The sequence below is a fragment of the Scyliorhinus canicula genome, chromosome 16 (assembly GCF_902713615.1).
Source record: "Scyliorhinus canicula chromosome 16, sScyCan1.1, whole genome shotgun sequence".
In the NCBI taxonomy this organism is placed as follows: Eukaryota; Metazoa; Chordata; class Chondrichthyes; order Carcharhiniformes; family Scyliorhinidae; genus Scyliorhinus; species Scyliorhinus canicula.
Genome location: NC_052161.1, coordinates 58,106,573 through 58,123,414, shown reverse-complemented (window position 1 = coordinate 58,123,414; position 16,842 = coordinate 58,106,573). Strand labels below are relative to the sequence as shown.

Below are 16,842 nucleotides of genomic sequence, written 5' to 3'. Positions count from 1 at the left end.
ACCTTGTTGAACTTTTGCAGTCCAAGTGGCGTAGGTACACCCACAGTGCTGTTGAAATCGGAGCTCCAAGACTTTGACCCAGCGACAGTGAAGGAACAGTGAAATAATTTGAAGCCAGGACGGTGCGTGGCTTGGAGGAGAGCTTGCAGGTGGTGGTGTTCCATGTACATGCTGCTGTTGTCCTTCTAAGTGGTAGAGGTTGTGTGTTTGGATCAAAGGAACCTTGGTGAATTGGTGCACTGCTTCTTGTAGATGGTACACTCTGCTGCCACTGTGCGTTGATAGTGGAGGGAATGAACTTTTGTTTTGGTGACTGGGGCGCCAATCAAGCGGGCAGCCAGATGGTGTTGGGTTTCTTGAGTATTGTCAGAACTGCACTCATCCAGGCAGATGAAGGCTATTCCATCAAACTCCTAACTTGTGCTTTGTAGATGGTGGACAGGCTATGTGGAGTTCGGAGATGTGTTACTTGCCACAGAATTCCAAACCTCTGACAGCTCTTGTAGCTTTACATGGTGTGTCCGGTTCAGTTTTTTGTCAGTGGTAACTCCCAGGATGTTGCTAGTGGGGTTTCAGCGATGGTAATGCCATCGAATGCCAAGGGAGAGGGTTAGATTATCTCTTGTTGAAGATGGTCATTACCTGTCACTTGTATTGCGCAAATGTTGCTTACCAGTGATTAGCCCAGGCTTGAATGTTCTCTAAGCTATGCTGCATATGGGCACGGTCTGCCGTTTGGCCTGGTTCCCATTTGAAGAATTCACCTGACATGCATCATGCACTTTTTGTTTTATCGTATTCCCTATCTCCATTTTTATCCAAGGATTTGGCTGTACTGCCTTTCCCTCTTTTTGGAATTTACCTAATTGCTATTCCTTAAAGACCACCCATTGTTCCATTACTGTTTTCCTTCTCAGTCTTTGGTGCTGTTTTACACTGGCCAGATCCCTCCTCATCAAATTTATCCCTTTTCCAATTTAGAATTCTACTTTAGATTGTTCATTGCTAGTCTCCATTACTAATCTAAACATTATTAAACAATGGTTATGTGAACCGAAATGTTCTTCCAGAGACACTTGATTTACTTGACCTGTCTCATTTCCAAGCACCAGATCCCACATCTCCAGTCTATCCTTGGAAGAGAAGTTTCTCATCCCTGGAATCATTCTCGTAAATCTTCTCTGTACCCTTTCTAAGGCCTTCACATCCTTCCTAAAATACAGTGCTCAGAATTGGACAGATGAGGCCAGTGTTTTATAAAAGTTCATCATAACTTTCATACTTTTGTACTCTATACTGCTGTTTATATTGCAGGAATCCATATGTCTTTTTAACTACTTTCTCATCCACCTTCACCAATTTGTGCACATAAAACCCCAACTATCTCTGTACCCTTTCTTTTATATTGTGCCAGCCTTCCCCTCAACCTTCCTGTCAAAGTATATCACTTTGCCCTTCTCTGTCCTAGATTTTATCTGCCACATGTCCATCCATTCCACAAGCCTGCTTCTCCCCTTGAAGTCTACCACTACCCTCTTCCCAGCTCACAATACTTCCAAGTTTTGTGTCATCTGCAAATTTTGAAAAGTTGCCATGTAAACCTAAGTTCAGGATAGTAGTGGTCGATTCCTGGGAAACCACACTGTCTCTCATCCTCCAATCATAAAAGCAACTGTTTACCACTACACTCTGTTCACTGTCAGTCAAATTTGTATCCACTATGCCACTGTCCCTTTTATTCCAAGGGCTGAAAAGTCTATTATGTGGCAGTTTATCAAACACCTTTTGGAAGTTCTTATACATAACGTCAACCGGCTTTCTCTGTTACATCATCAGAGTCAGTTAAGTTATTAAAAATGATTTGCTGTTAACAAATATGTGTTGACTTTACATAATTCATAAATGTCCAAGTGATGGGCAATTTTGTCCTGGATTACTGTTTCTAAAAGCTTTCCCTTCACCAAGGCTAAATTAACTGGCATGCAGTTGCTGGGTTTACCCTTGCACCCTTTTTTGAACAAGGGTGCAATAATACAGTCACATGGTGCCACACCTGTTTCAAAAGGAGGATTGGAAGATAGTGACCACTACCTCCACAATTTCCAGCCTTAATTCTCTCAGCATCCTTGGATGTGTGTCCCAATTGGTCCTGGTGACTTATTAATTTTAAGTACAACCAACCTTTCTAAGACCCCGCCCTTTATCAATTTTGAGCACTTCCTTGTATCTGTCCTCTCCTTATGTGTGCTTTCTGATAGATTACTATTGTCACTGGTTTGTTGTAATAAATTGGTTTATTGTCATTAACTGTCTACTCGACCAGTTCTAGCCTTGGATGATGTGGCCAAGTCCCTGACATCTTGCTGTATAATGTGGCAACAGCCATGGTTATTCCTACTCACAAGGGGCTGGTTTAGCTCACTCGGCTAAATCGCTGGCTTTTAAAGCAGACCAAGCAGGCCAGCAGCACGGTTCGATTCCCATACCAGCCTCCCCGGACAGGCGCCAGAATGTGGCGACTAGGGGCTTTTCACGGTAACTTCATTGAAGCCTACTCGTGACAATAAGCGATTTTCATTTCATTTCATTTCATTTTCAATAGCTTCAAAAAGATGACAGCTTTGCCTGTTATACAATTGATTAGCAGTTTAGTGGGGTTAGGGGCAGTTAGGGGCTGGTTTAGCACAGTGGGCTAAACAGCTGGCTTGTAATGCAGAACAAGGCCAGCACTACGGTTTCAATTCCTGCACTGGCCTCCCCAAACAGGCGCTGGAATGTGATGACTAGGGGATTTTCACAGTAACTTCATTGAAGCCTACTTGTGCGAATAAGTGACAATAAGCGATTATTATTATTATGGTGACTTGGTCAATGAATTAACCTTTGTGAAATCACTGCTGAGATTTAATTGCTACTTCACAGCTATGTTAATAGTTTTCTCCCCTATTTACACCAGTTTAGTAGCCATTAAACCATTTGAAAAGTGCAAAATGGGTATTGTGTGGGCTTACCCTGTTTCCCGTGGGAGGAAGAATCATGAGAATTGTCCATTTTAATTTGAGACCATTTCATTTCAAAATAGAAAGAGGCGATTCCTACTTTCCAGAAGTGAATAATGAATCCCAAAATATGTAGGTTTAAATGTGGAAAAATATGCTGATATTTACCAACATAATCTTAAAAGCTCAAATTAACACAGTAACATTCAATAGCAATGGAAGGATAATTACTGATAAATATCGATGTTCCATAAATGGAAACGATTGCGCACGATTTAACCACTGCATTGTGCCCAGCACAGATCTGGGCATGCCTGGTAAATAGCGAGAAAGGCCAAGATGGAGATTCATGTCGGGTGTGAATCAATTTGCTATCTAACCCGCCCGGTCCTGATGGCGAGTTCTGGATCACATCCAAATATGGCCAGCATATCATTGACTCCAATTTGTATCAATTTTCATCTCATTAGCGAGATGGAAATTAGATGTAACAGCCCCTCTGGAATTAACCGGCTCCCCAGCAAGAAATCACCCGGGCGTCGTTTAGTACTCCATTTTAAAAATGAGGGCTGGCACAATGGCTACTGAGGGGGTGAGTAGCCATTTCCATTTTCTGGCATGCAGCTCAACGGCACTAGAGTTGCTGCTCCAGTGCTCAGGGGCAGGGGGGGTGATTCCTCAGGGAGAGTTGGGCTTGGTTGAGGTACTGAAACGTTCCAGGTGGGGGGGGGGGTCACCCTTGAGCTGGAGAAGGGTTGAGGGGCTTTTCATTTGTGAGGCATTCAAGCCATCTTTAAATATTGTGGATACCCTTAATAAGGGCAACTATAGCTGCTGCCTGTCTGTCCCACCAAACACTTCCAGGACAGAGCCCTGTTCTTGCTTATATGCTGATGGTCACTTTAACTTCCTTTGTCTGTGAGCAGCCTCTAGCTTCACAGCTAAAGTCTATTGCTAATAAGGAATTGGTTTCATCAGTTGGGAGAGCACTTCCCAGCTGCAGGTTGTGTTTGCTGTTTGCTGCTGCTCAGCTGCAAATGTCTGGAGGCTACAGCTGAGAGTTTGTTTGATGTTTGCTGCTTCCTTTTCTGCTTGCCTGCTGCCTCTTCCCCGGGACTTACTTGCTACTTTCTCGATGAAGAGAAGGAAGAAAGAAGAGAAGGAAGAAAGAAGAGAAGGAAGAAAAAAGAGAAGGAAGAATTAAGGTAGTTGCCTTTCGGTCTGTTTTACTTGGAGCACGATGAGGGGAGGATTTTGACGGGCCAAATCCTGGGCTGAGGACACAGGGAGACTTGCTCGAGCAGTCTGTGGATGTTTTTAAACGTCTGTTTTGTGCATTGACTTTGCTCTGTTCCGGACTTGCAGGTCACTTGTTAATGCCCCAGTATTCTTGTGGCCCGGTCCTCGGGCAGGCTGGTGATGGAAGATCAGATGCCGATACTGCATGAGTGGAGGGCAGCGGTCCCGCTTGACTGCGTAGCCTGGACGTTGCAGCGGCACACTTTCATGGAGTAGCGTGACTTTTCATATTCAGTAGCCATCTGCTGCTCCCGTTATGAGAGCCTTGCAGATTCCTGGTGTTCCTTGTTTTCCTTTGTACTATGTTTGCAGGGAGGGGGGGTTGTATGACGGATACCATGTAACTCGGTTTATTTTTTCACCAGTCACAGCCCTTCCTGCCTGTGTGGCCTCGGAGTCGTTGGAGCGAGGCACTGCCAGTGCTGGAGAAGAGGAGGTGGTTTTCGCTTTCTTTCCCTCCTCCACTATGGTCCATGTTGGTGCGACCATCCGGTGGTTAGCTCACAAAACAGCTCCTGTTGCTTTTTTTTGTCTGGCAGCTGTGTGCTTGTTTGCTGTGACCCCTCTTGCTTCTATGGCCTGGTACCCTGGCAAATTTCCAATGCTGGAGAAGGGGTGGAGTGTTCCCTCTCCTTCCTCCGCTGTGCCCCGTGTCGGCTTGACATTCTGTGCTGCTCATTTTCACGCAGATGTGCTCTACCAGGAGTTGATGCATAGTCATTAACGCATGTGCTCTTTTTGCATGCACACTTTTACTGATATGCAAGCACTGATGTTCACGTACATACTTTCCTGTACATGCCTTGGGCGCCTTTCCACCGGCATGCTGCGGACGGGGTGGGGGGGGGGGGGGGGGGGGGGGGGGTTGCAGATGGTGGTGCTGTTCCTTTGTTTTTTGCTTTGGTTTGGACCTTGGTGCATGGCTGGTGACTTTGTTGTCTTCCAGCCTGTTTTGTGTTCTCCTTCAGTGGTTGCTTTGTATTTGGTTTGGTTTTTAATGTGCCGGACCTGTTCTGGGCATAACTATGCCCCCTCTTGGATAAAGTCGAATGTTTTTCTCTCTCTCACCCACTGTGCTCCATGTTGAAATGGCTTTTTCTGGTGAGCAAGGCTGGTGTGCCTTTCCGTTGATCTAGATGGAGCGGGGAGATGGGGGGGTTGGGGGTGAGTGTGTTCTGGGTGCCAAGTGATTGGTGTCCTCATTGTATTGTCTTCTATATTTGTTGCTGTCAATAAACTAAAATATTTGCAGGTTGTGTTTGCTGCTTGCTCTTGCTGGTGGCTGCAGATGTCTGGAGGTTGCTGTTGCTGTTTCCTTCCTTTTCTGAAGCCGGAAAGAAGGACAATTTTTTCTAAGGTACCTGGGTCCTGGAACAGTGTGCTCAGGGGGATGTATGAGTCCAAAAGGCAATCCGGTTTGAAGCAAGAAGACGCTGCGGGACTTGGTGGCGACATTGTGACAAACAGGCAACCTGCTAATGCGATTTGAAGAAATGCTTTCGCAGGTGCGGATGCTTTTGTTGTTGGTGTGGTGAGTGCTGCATGTAACTGACACATCACCGCGGGGTAAACACACTGGGAATCAAGGATGTTCAACTGCACCTTGAGGGTCAGTGGAATGTGTGGATGCCAGGATTTGGTTCCGATGAGATTGAGCCGTGTGAGAGGGCCTGCACAGCTGCAGCTCCTGGATGGAGAATAATAATAATAATCTCTATTGTCACAAGTAGGCTTACATTAACACTGCAATGAAGTTACAGTGAAAAGCCCCTAGTCACCACATTCCGGCGCCTGTTTGGGTACACTGAGGGAGAATTCGGAATGTCCAATTCACCTAACAGCACATCTTTCGGGACTTAAAGGAGGAAACCGGAGCCCACGGAGGAAACCCACGCAGACATGGGGAGAATGTGCAGACTTCACACACAGTGACCCAAGCCGGGATTCGAACCTGAGACCTTGGAGCTGTGAAGCAACAGTGCTACCCACTGTGCGACCATGCCACCCAAATGGCACTGATAAGCGGAACAAGTAACAGATTGATAGACAAAACATTTCTACGACAAAGTTCTGGGCATGATAACACATTCTCAGGCTTATCCTCCGTTCTGTTGAGGAATCTGTGAGGGATGATACCGTGTACTTTTTGTTTTGTGAAAATGAGCTGATATAGCTTTGTATTGGTACCAATATCCAGAAATGTGCAGGTTAGGTGGATTGGCCATGTAAAATTGCCCCTTAGTGTCCAAAAGTCTAAATGGGGTTATTGGGTAACGGGGATAGGGTGGGCAACTGCGTCTAATGGGTTCTTCTTTCAAAGGGTCAGTGCAGACTCAATGGGCCAAATGGCCTCCTTCTGCACTGTAATGATTCTATGAATATGAAACAGTAACATTTCCTTTTTTAATGGTTCGTGTGATATGTGGAATGTTGCACAGTTGAGTTTCAAATCTTTCTTACTGTTGACCATTTAATAAATAAAATGTACTCAAGTGCAGTCTCATGAGTACACATGCCATGTCTAAGACGATGATTATTGCATCACATTTCAATCAAACTTGAAGCCTGAACAGTTTGCCTGACCTCTAGAAGTGTCAGCACCATATAGGCAGTGGCCAACAATCAAACACTAAAGAGCTGGGCTTCAGCACTGGGGATATCCTCGTGACCAAAGGGGTGTGTGTTTGTGTGCGTGTGCGTGCGCGCCTGGAGGGTAATGGGTTGGGTGGAAGCAGGCGATATGTCCCTCATCCACTGGGACATGATGTTGAGGCACTCAGCCATGGGCGGCACAGACTGAGCCATGCTTTGGACATCACCACTCAAGACGCTGACTTCATTCTGTAGGCTTTCCACTGCAGTTGACACCCGAGCTGTGTTGGCCTCGGTGCCATGCATTGTCAACGTCATCATCTGCACCTGTAGCCTTTGGTACGCCTCCAATTGGCTATGCATTCTCTGGAATGCTGCTAACATCCAGCAGACCTCCGATTGCTGCCTCCCTTGGATGTTCCTGCCTCCACCTGATGTGCATTCTCAACTGTGTGGTGCTCACCATATTGTACCCCCCAGAAACTTGTCCACTAAGGTCAATCACCGAGGTGTGTATCTCTGCGCTGGTGAATTGTGTGGGTGATAGCTGCGATGCTTCGATGGTTGTCTTCTCTGAGCTTTCCCCCGAGGTGCTCTCTTGCATGTCTGAGGGTTGCCGGAGGTGGGGAGCAGAGACTATTCCAGATGGACCAGCCTCATCACATGGAGATCCTGCGAGAGAATGGACATGTAGTCAATATAGTCAATGAGAGGGAAGGATCATTTTGTCTGCCATGAACAACTCACTTGTGACATGTCATCTGGGTGAAGAGGCAGTGTATCCTCACCTCTGCGGAGCAGGCCAATCTCGCTGTCGGTGATTGCTCTCTCCAAAGTCAACCCCACAATCGCCAGGGCCCGTTCCTCATTGGGGGAAGAGTACTCGGATCTCTGATACTCCTTTTCCCGCTTATTATGGATTATCTTCTTCTGTGAGCTGCATGTTTGATGGATTGGGGGGCTCTATGGCAGGAAGCATTTGTGGGCACTGCAACTGGATAGGAAGGGGCTGTTGTGCTGGGAAGAGCGCAAAGTGTCAGCCAGTAATTTGTGGGGGTTGGGAATTTGAAGGGTGGCAGACAGAACTGATGCCAAAAGAGAGATGGTAAATTAGCCTTGCAGCTCGGTGGAGGTTGTTGGCTATCTTCCTACATTGTACGGTGGTCCCCCTTGGCATGCTACCTACACTGACAGCTGCTGCAACTGCCTCCCAGGCAGTATTGGGGACCCTGCTGCTGGCCCTTCTACCCCCACAGGGGAACAGGGTGTCCTGTCTCGCCTCCACACCGTTGATAAGCCTGACCAGGTTGGCATTGTCAAAGTGATGAGCAGGTCTGTGTGCTGCCATGGTTGACTGGGAGTGAGTGGCGAGAGAGCATGTAAAAGCAGCTCCCTCGTGTTAATGGTGAGCTGCTGAGGCACGAGTCTGGGGAATTAAACAGCGAGAAAGCCAGTAATGGCGAGAAGCTTGTGAGGGCTCTAAATGGCACTAAGTGCCATTAAATACCGACTTGATCTTGCCAAAGCGGCCATCATGGAACACCCAGCCAATTATGCCCAAAATGACCCTTAGAAATGTTTCCATCATGGACAGCACGGTAGCGCAGTGGGTTAGCCCTGCTGCCTCATGGTGCTGAGGTCCCAGGTTCGATCCCGGCTCTGGGTCACTGTGTGGAGTTTGCATATTCTCCCCATGCTTGCGTGGGTTTCGCCTCCACAACCCAAAGATGTGCAGGCTAGGTGGATTGGCCACGCTAAATTGCCCCTTAATTGGAAAAATGAATTGGGCACTCTAAATTTATTTTTAAAAAGAAATGTTTCCGTTAAGTTGCGCACAATCCTTGTAAGATGAATGGAATACATATCCCTGACTTTATCTGCAGTATACTGGACAAACTACTGACATTTTATAACGAAAGAACCCGACAGGCTGGTGAAAATAATAATTGTGTGAATTTCCTGGTAAAAATATTTTTAAATGAGTACATTTTTGTCACCAGATTGCTCCTGAGATTTATATATCATGGGCTGGATTCTCAGATTTTGAGTCTATGTCCCCCACGCCTGCATGGGAGCAGTGGCGTTTTACGATCGAAATTCAGCGTGAAAACAGCCACTGATCCTCCGTTTGACTGGGGGCTAGCAGCCAAGCAGCGTGGAGCACCTGGCTCCAGCTGGCAAAATGTCCAGGAGAATTGCCAGGTCCGTGGCCACACATAAACATGGAGGCAGCCTGCAGCGGCCGCGCTGTGCAACATGGCGGCGGACGCTCGTGGACCCGGTCTGCGAAATAGTGCCCCCCCTTTGGCCGGCTCGCAAGCACAAGACCACCCTCCCAACAGTGCCCCTAACCCCTGATAAGACCCCCTGCCCACTGATCGGCCCTTTCTCGACTGTAGCAGTGCTGGACTGAGTCCGCAGTCACCACACCGAGTTCCCAACAGATGATAGTACATGCGACCGACGCCATCGGGAACACGGCCGGTCGGGGGCAGAGCATCGGGTGGTTGCCTGAGGCCGTCGATACGGCGCGCGGCGTACGTCGCTTTGGAGGGGGCGGAGCACCGCGAAAGCAGCGCCGACCCCGACTTGGTCGTAAACGGGTATTCTCCAGCAGATTGCCGAACGTGGTTTCGGCATCGACGACTGAAGAATCCTGCCCCTTTAGCTCACCGTGTACCCTCAGCCCAATGCAGTTTACACTTGTGTGCTGGACAGGTACAACACACCCCATAGTGGCCCAGCTCTGCCACTGAAAAAGCTATTACATTCAAATAGGAGCTGATTTCATGCCAAAAGTGACAGGGATTGTCCTGTCAGAACTTTACATATACACAGTTGGTCGTGTGACTCTTCGAGGCTGCTGTGGATAAGATTTTGATCGCTGTTGCTTACACAACAGTCACCAGCATTCAGAAAGGTGCAGTGTGGAAATTAATAATTGGTTCCGTGTGTACTTTACAGTCTGGGAGGAATCTTGAAATGGAATATTTAAAATTTAACAATTTAGGACATTTGTTATTTGAAAACTATGAATGTCATGGTAACCTAGCTGATGCTGTCTGTGCTTCCCTATTGGGACAACAAGGCCGACTTCAACCAGATTGATCTTTGCTGACTTACCCTTGGTATTTGGACATTACCTACTCATAAGTTATGCATATAGATCCTTTCTAATGGTCAACACACAGTACCTTTCTTCTCCGTATGCCATTGTCCTATTCAAAGTATAAGGCCTGCTGCTTAATCATCACAAGGCAGGAACAATCAACATGTCTTTCTGGATCCATTAATTCGGAAATAACGGTGTTATTTGTGAAAGTTTTTTTGTATGGCCTGTCTCCTCACCTTGCTCTCTTGTTGGCTCCAGCAATGTTATTGTTTCACAGGAACCAGACCCACTTTATTACCTCACTAAAGTGCCAATCTTCTTGTGGGATCCTGTGTCAATGTTAGAAATGCAGGTCCTTTTAAGACTGAACCAGGACTAAGGGTGCGATCTTCCAACCAACCTGCGCCAGAAATGCATCTCGCTGCTTTGCAGCATGTACAGTGAAAGCCGGGAGACCCCGCTCTTGGGATCTACACGCCTCGCGATGCCTGAATTGAATGCGTTGAATCACCTTCAGGCACTTCCTGAATTGAATGGAGACAATGCAAGGGGAATCCCGGCCACAACGGGGCCTCGCTACAATGAGCGGAGCTCCCTATTGTAAAAAGCAGGCTATGTGCGGCCTCGGCCGAAGGTTCCCCATTGTGGCCTCTTATCCAAAACGAGTCGTGTTGAATAACCCTGTGTTTCTCGACACTGTTAAACGCGCTCACTCGGGGACTTTGATCCCTTTTGGGAAGATCGCGCCTGAGCTTTCACAATGAATTTAAACTTGTGTTTAAAGCTTCTGGACAGGATGAGGATCCAGAAGAGCGACTAAAAAGCAGTGTATGTGCTGAACTATTAAGTCACAATAAAACTTGTGAATCATCAGTAGTCTCCTGCTGCCTAATTCTATAAAGGGATATTCGCCTATTCTAATTTTGGATAGTGAGTGGCCAGAAATTGCTCTTTGTAATATTCATCAAAGAACATTTGGCATGGTCATTTGACTTGCCTCTGAATGCTATTTCAATGGAGATGTAAACTTGTATATTTTAAATGGTTAATACCTCTTTGTATATCAGAAAGGGGAAATGTGCTAAATGTTCAGACAAGAATATCATACATATTCATCTTTAGGTTTTTGTTCCCTTCCCTCAATATTAATAAACCTCTCAAGAACTCATACTAGGGAGGTCTTCTGAAACTGATGAACACAGATTTGAAACAGCAACCCTCAGGACGAATTCTTGATGAGGCTGATTGAGAGGGTTTGCATCTATCTGTGACACTAAGACTGATTACAGTTCATCTCAGGCAATTATGGTGGCCTGTTTATGATCTGCAGCATTTTGCCATTTCCACTGAAGACAGTTAACACTTGGTTGTTGTGTAGTGTCAGCTCCCACTATAAAATAGTATGAAAGATCTTTTGGCAATGAGGCAATTCCTATATTTTGGAAGGAAGGTGAATTGCAAAGCCCTTTTAAAATAATGCTTAATAACCTCATTGTGATGAATGGTATCAGTAGCTGCTGTAACTGTACCTTGCCTTTAATACATTGGCCCTTTAAGACTGGGCTTGGAACCCTGGGGGACTCTGCCTCTGGCTCCGCGCCCAGGAAACGGTATATAAGATGAGGCTCACTCGGCAGCATGTGGTGAGCACACTTCTCGGTAGCTGTTCAGTTCTCTGATGATTAAAGCCTTTGAATTACCAATCTTCTCTCCTGTGTCGTAATTGAGGGTATCTCACTCATGCTGCTCCTTGGCATAAATACCATGGAATGTTAGAGCTCATGCACCTTGTGCAGTGATTCGTTCACAAGCCAACATGCTTTTCAAGGCTATCTTTAAGACACTAAAGACTGAGCAGCCTGGATGATGAAACGCTTGTCACTGCAACGTTGTAAGATATCTGAAGACATACAAAACAAAATGCTTGCCTTCTGTCCTGTTTACATTTGCTTATATGTGTGGGAAAGGGAAGCAAATGAGAAAGAATGCCAAGATGCCTGTTATCGTTAATCTCCCGCTCATTCTTTGACTTACGTTAAACCTTCACATCCAAAAGTTTCACATCCAACCTCCTTTTCCCTTCCTGCCCTGATGCTGCTTAGGGTGGTTTATTTTTTATGTTTCATGATTTTCATTTCATTTGGAGGAAATCAATGCTGCCACTTTTGATCCAATAACAATAAAGTATGTGCTCCAGAATGAGGCTTGTATTTATCAGAGTGGGGAAGATAACTTGATTACATCAGCTGCACAAGATGGACAGGCTTCCGACACGTATTTTGGTCACTCTTGTAATGATTAAAAATATTCTTGTGGAATTTGAATTTAAATACTTCTTGAAAAGCAATAAGGAATTTCATTACCTTCAGGGTGATGCATTTTAATTGATGTTACAGCAATAATAACTTAAAAATTCTTTCCTGCTTCTTTTCCAGTCTTATCCAATGGTACTACAGTATCGGCCAAGGATTGACTTTGGTTAGACCAGAGCAGCTGTTATCCACTATGGTGGATACTGCACTAAAGTTTACCCATCGACAGTTTGCACAATGAATGGATATATTGGACAATGGACAGAATCAGATTTTTTCAGAACAGAAACAAAATTTGTATCTGCCTACCATTTTTCAGATGCATTTATTTTTCCCAAGAACAAGCCCAATGCTATTCTGCTACTGGAGCCATGAAACGTTTGTGTCGATCTGTGTGATATTTGTGTTGAATACTGCAAATAATCACCCACTATAGCCTGTGAATTGAGAGTCCTTATTCACTGCCCATGTGTCTATAAGCCTACGTCCTGAAGTTATACATGTGCTTGTGCTAATGCTAAAACACATAACAAAATGGCAAAACTTGTTCTGCGTCTTTGAATAAATTTATGTTCCGGCTAACATATGTATTGACTTTCTTTGTTTATAGTAAGTTAATTAACCCGAAAGATTACGGTTTGAAGCTGTAAAATGTTTTGGTTATATGCCACTGGTGTAATCATAAGGAAGTTTGTGGGGAGGGAAATCCTTTCAAAATTATCCCTGCTTTAAACATTGGTGGCCCTTTTTTCTATCTACCCATTAGCTAATAAACTGTTTTATAGCAGTGACTTGAAGTAAAAGAAAAGTCCCCAAAAACTGTCACACAAAAGGAAACCAGGTAGTAACTTATTCCCAATATGGAGGGAAATATGTAGTCTGATTCTTTCAAGCAAGTTAGTCCATTAAATATTATGAAGCCTCATTTTAAAAAATGTACACCAATTAAGATTTTGGAATTAAGAATTTGCTTCCTTAACAAGTCAAATTTCAAAATGACTGCTACACAGAGATTATTTAGTTGAGTTTGTAAATGATATATATAATCCTTTTATGTGAGTGTCACAGGTGAATTTTGAAATCACTGGAACCTTCCGTTATTTAGCACGCCAAGTTAGTTACTAAAAGCAGGCATTGATTGACTATGACAGATTGCTTGGACCAGCTCTCTCCCTTCATTGTCACTAACTAAAATACAATCAACATTGCTGAAAACAGTCTTTTTTAGATTATCTTGCCCTGCACTCTTCACCTCCTTGACAATCAGATGTCATATTTATTTTGGAATATAAGATTAAACAATATTAAATGATAATTTGCATTATCCTTACCTAATTTACGTCTAACATTGTTTTCAGGAACCGTAGTACATTTTAGTGTGAGCTCCGTGGGCTAATCTTCACTGACTGAATGTAAATTGAACATCAGTGCTGCAACTTATAAAAATGTACATTTATGTTGCTAAACTATTAATGAAGTAGTGATTTTGTAGTCAGCCTTCTAAGCTAGTGGGATCTGCAACACTGGTGATTTACCTCCCAGACCCTCCTAAAAAATGGGAGCTACCGATTATCATTCTTGCTTCAATGAGTTGTCTGATAGTTAGGACAGAATCCGGCTGACTTTGTGTTCAGCCTTTGGAGTCTATTGTTTACACCAGTGCATGTTTTTTTATTTATTATTACAATTGTACACTCCATTGGACAATACAAAACATTGAAAATGTACTATGGAATTTTATCATTGATCATAATGGTGAAGACACTGAAAATTATGGGGGTTTGTATGCTATTAATTCCTGATGTTCAATTATAAAGAGGATTTAGTTGACCTGAAAACCTAAAGGATACTGTTGACCAAGCTGGTGGCCAAATGCTTCAACACATTCATATGAAATTCTTTTAACTGCTATTTTGATGGTTAACCAATTTAAAATAAGTGGGACAATGCCTATGTAAAAATAACTGATAAGCAATGTCATATAAATGTGTTCAGTATTCACCTACGTCCCGCAACAGTTAAGTTATTGGCTGAAATATTTTGTTGGTAATCCACAATTTAGAAGGACACAGCCAAGCATTTGTCAGCCATGGTCCTGTAGTCAACATGGCATCGCCCCATTGTGTTAACATGTTACATTAGTTTTTGAATGCGTTGAATAGTGTTAATTCCTGAGGATTTGTAACCTGTTTAAACATTGTAATGTTATCAAGCCAGTGCAGTTAAATGTCATTTTAATGGTATTACATTCTTTTTATACCCCTTAAAATAAAATTTCCTCAACTTCCCAGATATTTTTGCAATGCACTCTAAAATACTACGCTGCAAAACTCCATTTAAAAAGAATTTTGTGATTGTAAAGTGAGTCCAAGAATCATTTAATTTTAAATGAACAGTTAACTTGAAGATCATTATAAATGAATAAATCCTGCTATTAAAAATGTAAATATTTTTGTAAACAAAACCAATTGTAAATGTTTGCAATACTGATGTTAATAGTATTTTATGTTTTGCAAAAAACTGTTTAGAGAAGCAGTTCTATTTTTTAATATGTATTTGCTGCAGACATACATTCCTCTTTAACCATGTTTGGGTTTTAGTGAATGTTCTGTACATTTGCAATCACACTGGGAGGAGAAATGAACACTGTGTCTGAAAATTGTATCAATTGAAGCACAATTCACCCACTGTCTTGTGATTTGCTAATTTAAAGAAGCAATAAAATGTACCAGTTATGAAAATGCTGTTGTAAAGGCGTAAGCCATCGTCCTGTCCTGTCAGTGAACTATGTGGAACTGGACTGATTATTGTCCATCATCATTAAATCAATTGAGTTAAAAAATATATATATTTTTTTATTTTTCCTGTGCACTTTTGAGCATTTGACTGCAAAATCACATTTATCGTAACTTTTGTGAGGTCATTAATGAGCCTGCCCTTTGAAATATTGAAAATAATTTTGCACATCTTACTTCAGGCGAATGACGATATGTTGAAGAGAGTTCAGAAGATGTTGCAGAAATCCGGACCTATTAATTAAGAGGGAAAGTACAAAACTGAACTTTGTCTTCAATGGATAAAAAGTGAAATTTATGATATAAGTTTTTAAATTGCTGAGCAGTATGAACAATGTACCTTTATTATTTAGCATAGTTCTTTTCCAGATAGGTTCATTTTTATAGATGTAAATAATAAATCTTTGTTATTTCCTTTCCTCCCTTGTTTTCTGGTCTTCCTTGCCTAGCAACTGCAAGCAACTAGGCAGGTCACCTGCTCCCAGTCCTCTGAACATCCGCTTTTGCTGTAGGGAAGCACTTAATTGTTAAGTGTGCATAATGATACAATAGTTATTTAACAGCAAAAGCAAAATCGCTTTAGTAGGTCACCAAAAAAGATTTCACATTGAAACGTTCTTATTTGCTCTCCCCTCTCTTCGGTATCTCACGATAACATTAACTAAAAAAAATGCAACATTTAAGTCCTGCTGACAATTACATTTTCACTGGACACTGATTTGGAATTACTTCAAACTGGCCTGCCTATTCATCCAATTTAATATTCCTTTTTTAAAATCATACAGCAGCCCATCGGTTTACGAAATTCCTTTGTTGAAGGGACGAATCACCTCTCTGCTATCACCTGTTGCATTCCTTCCATAACGGAGTGACTTGGATCTGAAAATGTCTAGGTTTCAACAATGGATTCAATTGAAACTAGTTACAGCTCTTAGCCACGGTCAAGTCCACTTAGACCAATAGATAGCAAAAGTGTGCTTTGTTTATTTTATTGATAAAGCATAGCTTAAACAGTAAATAATTACAAAACAGGCTGGACACGGACAGACTAATACATAGACCCTTCCAAATGGACAAGATTCAAGAAGCTAGGTTTCCAAATGTGTTTTTGAATTCCATGTACTATTCTTCAGATGACCACACGTTCAAACTATTTCACACAATAACAGTAGCATATGTAGCATTATGTCAATGTTTCTGTGCATATGTTTTGTAATCTCAGCTCCATAGTAACCAGGAAGCAGTTTAATTGCAAATATTCAAAGACACCTACAGAATAAGAATAGGTGATTTTTTTCAAACCAGCTCAAATACTAAATGCTTCACATCAGGGAGGAAAGTGCGAAGCAGACTAACATAAATGATTATCTTTGACATTCCTAATGGCAGGTTTGCCACCTGCATTTTAAATTACTGGAACAACAACAACGTACTTCCAATAACAGTGATGAAAGTGACTGAGCTAAGCTTCACTCAGCCAATCCGTTGATCACAAATGAGCACCACAATATCATGGGAGAGCATCTCTCAGTCAGGCATGTTTCCCACTAGGGTCAGAATGATAGGTTTGAAAGCTGAGAACAGCCCAACCTCAGCCATTCTCAGACCTCCAGCCACATTTTCTGGCCATCTGGCAATGATTAGTTGATGTCAGGACTGCCGTCCCTTTAAAGGACAGGAGCTTGCCTCAAAAACTGCTGAACATTGGCCTTTGGTGAGACTGAACCTGGGGG

The 16,842-nt window shown here is 43.3% G+C and overlaps 1 protein-coding gene across 5 annotated transcripts in view; it reads left to right on the top strand.

The window, feature by feature from the left end:
• The window catches only part of pcgf5b (polycomb group ring finger 5b), a 249,944-nt gene extending 234,786 nt beyond the window's left edge, over positions 1-15,158 (top strand). For all 5 annotated transcript variants that reach the window (XM_038822039.1, XM_038822035.1, XM_038822036.1 and 2 more), the window contains one exon: positions 12,438-15,158. In XM_038822039.1, coding sequence (XP_038677967.1) covers positions 12,438-12,485 — 48 coding nt within the window. In that variant the 3' untranslated portion in view covers positions 12,486-15,158. The remainder of the gene's footprint in view (positions 1-12,437) is intronic.
• The last annotated feature ends 1,684 nt before the right edge of the window (positions 15,159-16,842 follow it).